This window comes from Helianthus annuus, chromosome 15 (genome assembly GCF_002127325.2).
Source record: "Helianthus annuus cultivar XRQ/B chromosome 15, HanXRQr2.0-SUNRISE, whole genome shotgun sequence".
Taxonomy (NCBI): domain Eukaryota; kingdom Viridiplantae; phylum Streptophyta; class Magnoliopsida; order Asterales; family Asteraceae; genus Helianthus; species Helianthus annuus.
Window position 1 is genome coordinate 32,566,662 of NC_035447.2, and position 9,664 is coordinate 32,576,325.

Sequence of the window (9,664 nt, forward strand, 5' to 3'; positions counted from 1 at the left end):
TTACCAGTGGCATGTGGTAGGAAAAGGTCCACTGGGCTTGAAACTCTCCCTGCTATGAATTCTGATATTATGAAGTCTCGAAAGCTGCCAAAATCTTCGTTATTAGACAATAACGGTATGTTCCTTCTCATTTCTTATAAATTATAAAATATATATAAATGAGGTTTAAGTGGCGTTTAGTTTATCTATGGTTCATGGTAATTCTTTTTATCTATGGATATTGTAGTGCATAATGCGACAGACGTTAATGGTCGTTCTCTTAATCAAGGGGAACGGAATCAAAGCTCAAACATCCGTGATGCGTCTCCTAACTTTGATGATTCCATTGCTGATGATATGGCACCCGGTTCTTTGGTTAAAAATATTTTTGGTGTTGCACGAGGTAAATAACCGTTTAGAGATGTATATATTCTTTATGACCTTCACAACATCGTTTTAACTTCATGTTCTTTAATTATAAATGATTATATAATTCGATTATTTTTGGTTGATTTAAATGTGTAGAATATGTTGATCATGGAGATGCAATATTTGTATGTTCTAAGTGTCATGCAATGTTATGGAAAGATGAAATGCTTAGAGGGAATAAAGATTCTAACAAAACCGCTTTTTCTCTTTGTCGTTCTAATGGAGAGATTGAATTGCCTCTGTCACCTGATCCTCCTCAATTACTTCGAAGGATGTATAAAATGGACAATTCCGAGAGTCGCAATTTCATGAGTAACATTCGAGCATACAATATGATGTTTTCTTTCACATCGCTTGGTGGTAAGGTTGACAAAAGTTTTAAAAATAGCAAAGTTCCTTATGTATTTGGATTACAAGGCCAAAACTATCATCGTATGGTAGTCTACTTCCGGATGATGGCGAAGAACCAAAGTTCTCACAACTTTACATATACGACTCAGAAAACGAGGAATTGAATCGTCAAAAGGCTGTAAGGTAGATAAACAATAGTATACATACTGTAATTGTTTAACTATGACAAGTGTTATTTTTGATAACACCGTGTTTTTTTCTTATAGTGACGAAACAGGGTTCAAAAGATCAGCAAATTCTTGTCTTGATATTGCAATCATATCCAGTCTTAAGAAAATGTTGGATTCTTGCAATCCACTTGTGAAGTCATTTAGAATGGTAAGAGACTGTTTTAAAGAAAATGATTGGCGACATGTAAGACTTAAGCTTATTGGTACAAGAGATAAAGACGATAGAATTTTCAACTTGCCAACCACATCGGAAGTTGCCGCTTTAGTAATTGGTGATTTTGATGGAGCATTTGATAAAAGGGATATTATTGTTCAGACAAAGTCTGGTGTTCTTCAAAGAATTAGTGAGCTTCATCCTTCTTATCTAGCATTGCAATATCCACTTATCTTTCCATTTGTTGAAGATGGTTTTAGACTTGGTATTAAGCATAGAGGTGTTTCTGTTGACTGTGATATACTTAGAACCAGCACGACAATGAGAGAATTCTTTTGTTACAAAATACAAGATAGAGCTAATGAGTTTTCATTGTTACTTAATGCCCAAAAACTATTCCAACAATTTTTGGTAGATGCGTATACAATGATAGAATCGGCAAGGTTAGACTATATAAAGACGCAACAACCAAAACTTCGAAGTCAAACTTTTAAGAATCTAAATGAAAGTGTTCAAAGTGGAGAGACTGATGCTTCAAATTGTGGTAAACGAATATTGTTACCGTCATCATTTACTGGTGGTTCTCGATATATGATGCAAAAGTATCTTGATGCTATGGCAATTTGCAAATCTGTTAGATATCCAGATCTGTTCATAACAATGACATGTAATCCAAATTGGCCTGAGATTTATCATTGTTTAAATGAAAAAGGCCTAAAACCTCAAGATAGACCGGACATTATCTCAAGGTTATTCAAGATTAAAATCAATCATCTAATACAAGATTTCAAGAGAAATAAGTTTTTTGGTGAGATACAAGCAGGTAATTGTTTGAAAATGTTTAAAATTGTTATTCATATAATTATCTTACTTACAAGGTTTCCTTTTCAATGTTACAGTTATCTACACAATCGAATTTCAGAAACGTGGTTTACCTCATGCTCATATTTGTCTGTTCTTATGTGCGGAGAGCAAGTTTCCGACAGCCAAATAGATCGATCGTGTAATTAGTGCCGAAATTCCGGACAAAGAAACTGAACCGGAATTGTATGAACTTGTCAAACAGTTTATGATACATGGTCCTTGCGGTACAGATAACCCCAAATGTCCATGCATGGTTAATTTAAAATGTTCTAAAAAATTTCCTAAGAAATATGTACACGAGACTTCCATTGATACCGAAGGATATCCTGTCTACCGTCATCGTCCTACAGGAAACACAGTCGAAAAAAATCAAGTCACTTTTCATAACAGGTTTGTAGTCCCTTACAATGCTCTTCTACTCAAGAGGTACCAATGCCATATAAATGTTGAGTGGTGTAACCAAACGGGCTCTATCAAATATCTGTTCAAATATATTAATAAAGGTCCGGATAGAGTAACTGCTTCTGTTTTCCAAGTCAATAAAACAAATGAAGTTGAACCGATTACTGACATTCAGTCAAAGAAAACAGAAGTAGATGAAGTAAAAGAATATCTCGATTGTAGGTATATTTATGCCTGTGAAGCTGCTTGGAGAATACTCAAGTTTGATATACATTATCGATATCCAGCAGTTGAAGTATTATCTTTTCATTGTGAAGATGGTCAAAGTATTGTTTATGACGATGATTCAAATCTCTATGATGTGGTTAGTAACCCCACTGTCAAAATGTCAATGTTCATGGAGTGGATGAAGTGTAACGAAGTTGATGAATTTGCTAGAACATTGAAGTACATAGATTTTCCAAGATATTATGTATGGATACGTAAACTAAGAAAGTGGCACCGAAGAAAAAAATCCTTTTGGAGCAGTTGGTAGGATACATTATGTACCTCCGTCACTTGGTGACTGTTATTTCTTGAGAATTTTATTGAATCATGTAAAAGGACCAAGTTTTGATGATATCAAAACCGTTGATGGCCAACTTTATGATACATTTAAAGATGCATGTTTCGCACGTGGTTTGTTGGATGACGATAAGGAGTATATAATTGCAATGAGAGAAGCAAGCACATGGTCGACTTCCAATTTTTTGCGGACACTTTTTGTAACGTTACTGTTGTCCAACTCCATTTCTAGGCCTGGATATTTTTGGACAGAAACAAAAAGTCTATTATGTGAAGACATTTTATACCAGCAACGAAAGATTACTGGTATTCCAGGTAATGATAGAAGTTTATATAATTTGTCAAATTCTTTTCAACTACATGGAATATTTGAATAATACTATCTAACACACGATCTTTTTTGTAATCAATTTTATAGATTTGGATATTCAAGAGAAAGAAGTCGAAAACATTTGCTTATCACATATCCAAAAGTTGCTACTTTCTTATGGTAGTACATTAAGTAACTTTGGTGATATGCCAAATGTTCCTGACAATTACATTTCTGTATTGAAGAATCGACTGATAATGAAAGAACTTTGCTATGATCGGGCAACTTTAGAAAAGGAACTTGCTTCTTATTTAAAGTCTTTAACTGTTGAACAGAAAAATGTTTATGAGACCGTTATGAATGCACTTGCAAAAGGTGTTGGAGGTTTATAATTCGTATATGGTTACGACGGTACTGCTAAGACATTCCTTTGGAAAACCTTTGCAGTGGCGTTACGATCGAAAGGAGAAGTGGTTTTAAATGTTGCATCCAGTGGGATTGCATCGCTTCTTTTAGACGGTGGTAGAACGGCCCATTCAAGGTTTGTAATCCCAATAAATATTAACAAAGATTCTATATGTTCCATAGAACTGAATAGTGAGTTAGGCGGCTTAATAAAAGAAACGAAGATGATAATCTGGGATGAAGCTCCAATGACACACAAGCATTGTTTTGAAGCCCTTGATCGGACAATGAGAGATATCGTCCGTTCAAGTAATCCGAGGATGCAAAAAAAGCCATTTGGAGGAAAGGTTGTTCTGTTGGGCGGCGATTTTAGGCAAATACTTCCAGTCATTCCAAAGGGTACTAGAAGCATGATTGTAAATTCTTCATTGAATTCGTCTTATCTATGGCAATATTGTAAGGTACTAAAACTAACTGAAAACATGAGGCTAAAAGTGGGTACCAAACCAAGTAATTTACAAGAAACCAAGGATTTTGCTGAATGGATATTAAAACTCGGTGATGGTATGCTTGGTGATCAAAATGATGGAGAGGCATAAATTGAAATTCCGGACGATTGATTTCATTCACATATTCGGAAATGGATAAATTTTTGGGTGATTTAAACTATTTCCAGCAAAGAGCTATTCTTGCACCCACCAATGAAGTCGTTGATTCAATTAATACACAATTGTTAGACAGTATGCCTGGTGAGGAGAAGATATATCTCAGTTCAGACACTTTATGTGAATCTGAGCAACAGTCCGAACTTAACATGGCATTGTTTCCGTCGGACGTATTAAATAATTTGCATTTGTCAGGGTTACCTAACCATAAACTGGTTCTCAAAGTTGGAGCTCCGGTAATGTTACTTAGAAACATTGATCAAGCGAATGGTTTGTGTAATGGCACACGACTACAAGTAACAAAGCTTGGAAAAGTTGTAATAGAAGCAAAGATCATCACAGGAAACAACATAGGTCATCACACTTTGATTGCACGATTGAAAATGACTCCTTCCGATAAAATAATTCCAGCGAAAATTGCTCGTCGACAATTCCCACCATCAGCCTGCTTTGCGATGACAATCAATAAAAGTCAAGGACAATCACTTGAACGTGTCGGATTGTACCTTCCACGTCCGTTTTTCAGTCATGGACAACTATATGTTGCGGTATCTCGAGTAAAAAGCTGGAAAGGTTTGAAGATTTTAATCTGTGACACGGATCAAAAAGTTTGTAAAACTACTACTAATGTGGTCTACCAAGAAGTACTACAAAATCTATAATTATGAATGTTGAATAGCGAAAGGTCGCAACCATTAGATCTTTTGATGTATTAAGTAATGTGGTATGATCTTTTGAACATTCTGTGAACATGTTCCTTTTATCTAATAATAATGGATGTTATTTTAGTGTATTGTTCTAAAAAATAGTATACATGTTTAAAAATTGATAGTTTTAACTATTATTAAACAATGAAAGGCAAATAAGAATAGCATATATATATATATAAAAGACAAGGAATAACTAATGCAAGCAATAGTTTCAACCGGTAGTCATTAGGAACAACTACATGTTCAATACATAGTCTGCAGTTTTTCAGTAACATATGCACCCTTCGTACCACCAGGGTCAAAACTACACTGTCAACTATTACAAAAGACTTTTAAGCAAACAAAAAACATTGTTTCCATATATCATAACATTATCTGAGGCCCCACAACCATTTAGTCGAACAAGAAAATACCTTTACCCATGACGAACTTAAGGATAAACTCTTCACGAGGAACCATCTTTTTATCCTTCACAAACTGTTTGATATCTTTTATGTAAATCCGATTATCAGGAGACTCGATACCAACTCGAACATCCTAAACATTACCAGCAGCATCTACAATCTTTAAACTCCTCTTCCTATCCAAGCCAAGTTTTTAGCGAGAGGTTTACGAATGCGCTGTAACAAATAACAAATAATGTTAACAAAGATAGTATTATAATATGGTTAATACATCCTAAGGCCCTGTTAGTACTTTTTGGTTACAGAAACTTACAAAATGATTGTCCACACGGAAAACTACTGGTATAGTTTCGTCGTTCGGTGTTATAGGGAGCATATCAGTTTCATTGCCCTTAGTCGCGTCATCCACATCTTCACCATCAGAAATATTGATAACCTCTTCTACGACTTCTTCCTTGATAGCAGCATATAATTCCAGTGGCAACACTAAATCAGCATTCTTGGAACAATTGAAAATGGACATATCAAAAGTTTGAAGATCAATCATTTCAAACACAAGCAGATGCTCAGCATTTATTGACAACTTCCTCTTAATCCGATCCCATCCAGTGGTTATGTAAAGCTGATTATCAATCATATCCATTCGAACAAACATTTTATGCTTCCCAGGACCTCTAATAAGAACCGGATAGTTTGGAATGGTATTGTCCATCTTGTGATGTACAAATAAACGTTTGATATGCTACAATGAGAAAAAAATAAATATTAGTAATTTCATATACTAAGAACCAATAAATAACAAACCATAACAAATATAATAAATCCAGATTGTGAATTACATACCATAGCATCAGGTTTATCAAAAGCGCCATTGGGTCTGTAGTAAAAATAATCCGATGGAGCAAATGCAATATTGTCAGAGAAATAAAACATCCGAAAACTTTCTAAAGCTTCTTCATACTGAAATACGAGCCACAATCCAGATTGTAGTTTCAAAGTTTCAACTACGGAATACCATCCATTGTAGAAATAATAGGCGCTTCCTAATTCATATACCCTGACTTCAAACACCTGGCCATTAGTTGTCCGCACTTTGACAAAGCCAATTGGATAGTTAAACTCTTTAATCCACTGTTTATATTTTTTTGGTAGAACCTATGTATAAATAAATTAAAATCAGGAACTGTCTAATATGATATTATAAAGAAAACTAAATTCGCCATAACTGAGATTAAAATACTAACCAAACATTTCCTTCGGTTGTCGTCCATGTAACAAGCAAATCCATACATCTTTCTAACTTTGAACTATCATAGAAAATACTATGTCAAAAGGTTATTCTATATATTGTAATTAAGAAGAGTATAACTAATAGACTAAAACATTAAAAAATGTACAAAAGTTTTCTATATAATGATAACAATACAAACAAAGACTTGAAAATACAACTGTATCATCTAAACTACCATAGTGCAAACGACAACGAATAATTTCAAACCAGAATTTATAATAATTCGTTAAGACAATTCGAGTAACATTTAATATGATCAACAAGATTGTGAAAGACCAAAACTGATCAATAATTGTTGTAACATAAGTTATCAAGATATGAACATACATAACATGTGAAACACCCAAAATATTATAACTCAATCTGTGGAAGACTAAAATTATTTATCTAATCTTTTTCAATATCAAGAACACCAACTGAAACTATACTAAACATCATAATCTTACAAAATCTTTATACAAAAAGTGATAAACAGTGATTTTTAACATAGCCCTAATTTATCAAATATTACATACATATACTACAATCTAAATTTGTTAAACACAAAAAATCTAAATTTCATCAACAAAACATGTTTAAAACCTATACCCAAACAACGTCAATGTCAAGAACAGTTATAATCTTCCGATTAAGTATCACAAATAGACAAAATCTTTAGAATTTGCATGTAAATAATCAACAACATTGACTCATACAACGTCAAAAGAAAGCCAAATGATAAGAAATTTTCGATCAAAGAAACCAAATATACTAAATTAGTAAAAGATGAAATTGAAGGTGAAGAGAATACTGTCGTGGATTCGGCGATGATTATGCGGTATCGATTGATCTCTGTTCGTTATCTGGAATCAAGCATTCTTCCCTCTGAATCGATAGAACTGGTGTAAGGGTTGTGATGATCTTCAATAATCGTCGACGATGTTTACAAAACGCAATGCGACTGATTTTGTAATAACCAATTAAAATATTCTTTGTTTCAACATATGGGTCTTGGACCAGATTTAATAAACAGATGTTGGGCTTGGACCAGATTTATAAACAAAGAATATTTGTGTTAGTAATATTGTTTTGTGGTTCGTTATGCTTCTCTTGTGTCTAAATTAATCAGTCGACAAGTTGGGAATGACAGAATCCGTAGGGGGGTTTTCGTACTTCCGTTAGATTTACAAATAAACGTTATTATTGTATTCTTAAGTATAATGCGAACGTGAATTCATTAAATAATTTCACATTATATTTTACATATAAAAATAGGCTTACATTCAATGTTTACGATATACCCGCGTCCATCAGACGGGTGTCCACCTACTACTCATATATGGACACATTTTCGGTTTATTATGTTTTAAAAAACCGAATTAACTTACAATTACAAAGTGGATCTACTGTAACTTAATAAGAAGACGTGAGCCATTAACTTCCTTTATTTAGTTATTTATTTATTTTATGGCCTTTATCAAGTTATTTTGTATTATATGTACTTATAAGGGTTGAGTTACTAATCCATACTTACAATTACAAAGTGGATGTATAGTAACTTAACAAGAGGAGGTGAGCCACTAACTTTCTTTATTTAGTTATTTAGTTTTTCTTTTTCATGGTCTTATCAAGTTATTTTGTATTTATTTATCAATCTTTTATCACAAGTTAGCATCTTGGTTCGATAGCTAAGTCGTCTTTTTGTGTTGACGAGACTTGGGTTCGAATTCAGAAATTTTTTCTCTTAATTTCTTTTACTTTTGATAAATTTGATATTTTCCATGTCTATTCATCATCTGACAAAGTAAAAAAATGGAAAATTGTTTCTAAATAAATACATCACACCCTTTTATGTTTAAACATTTAACATCTTTTGTATTTTTATAAGAAAACTATCAAGACTTTAAAATCAATTTCGCCAGAACTCCACCGACTCTGACCAAACAATAACGGTACCAATATCGTTATTATCAGAACCAACATTTGTATATAAGATTTCTGATCGATGCGTTACATATGTCGATATTCTTTTGTGCATATTACAACATTATGTTTTAGGTTTTCTCTTTTGGTTGCTATAGCGAATGTCGGCGCCGTAATCAACTAAAGGGATACCGACCAAATTCTCGCCAGCCCGCTACGAAACACAGGTATTCCATTAGTTATAATTTATATACTTAAATACAAGCTAAAAAGACCAACTAAAATAATAGTTACAAAATTAATAACTAATAATAATCGTTGGATGGATAAGGCTTAGGGGCCATTAGGTCCTGGGTTCGAGTCCCATAAGTGGGGTTTTTCCAGATTTATTGGGTTTTCTCCTAAATTGGTGTATATGCATTATTGTCTAGTGATGATGGATATGATCAGATGGTTTCGCCGGTGACATGATGGTACTCTAGTGGTCCGTCACTGATCCAAATTTCTTGTTTAAATAATAATAATAATTATCGTTGGACTTTTCTTTTTTTATTAAAGCTCAATATGAAATAAATTAATTAACAACCTAACTATTGGGCTTAATAAATAAGGGGAAATGGACCGTATCACCCTAAACTATGTAAAATTGGCCAATACCATGCCCAACTTTCAAGTTGGCTCCCACCACCCTCTACTTAACATTTAGGTGCCAGTGTCACCCCGTCGTTAAATAATCACTAACTGTGTTTGTTGATTTTGCTGATGTGGCTTTTTATCTGATGTGGCAAGGTGACGTGGCTTTTTTTTAATTATATATATATATATATATATATATATATAACACAATACAGTCACATAAAACAATCTCTCAAACTCTCCTTCTCTCTCTACCTTGAAGGAGACGGCGACTCGGAATCCATGGCTCCGGCAAGACGGCAACGGCAAGATCGCTCCGGTTTCAAGCTTGTTTTGGGTTGTTTTTGTTGAAATCCATGGCTCCAGTT

At 33.7% G+C, this 9,664-nt stretch overlaps 2 protein-coding genes across 2 annotated transcripts; both read left to right on the plus strand.

The window, feature by feature from the left end:
• The first annotated feature begins 2,257 nt into the window (after positions 1–2,257).
• LOC110913518 lies at positions 2,258–4,287 on the plus strand. Its single transcript, XM_022158340.1, has 4 exons — positions 2,258–2,891; positions 3,013–3,288; positions 3,392–3,667; positions 3,731–4,287. The coding sequence occupies exons 1-4, from the start codon at positions 2,258–2,260 to the stop codon at positions 4,285–4,287; spliced, it is 1,743 nt and encodes a 580-aa protein (XP_022014032.1).
• Positions 4,288–4,328: 41 nt separating this feature from the next.
• On the plus strand, positions 4,329–5,015 carry LOC110913517 (ATP-dependent DNA helicase PIF1-like). The gene has a single exon (XM_022158339.1). The coding sequence runs from the start codon at positions 4,329–4,331 to the stop codon at positions 5,013–5,015; it is 687 nt and encodes a 228-aa protein (XP_022014031.1).
• Positions 5,016–9,664: the final 4,649 nt, after the last annotated feature.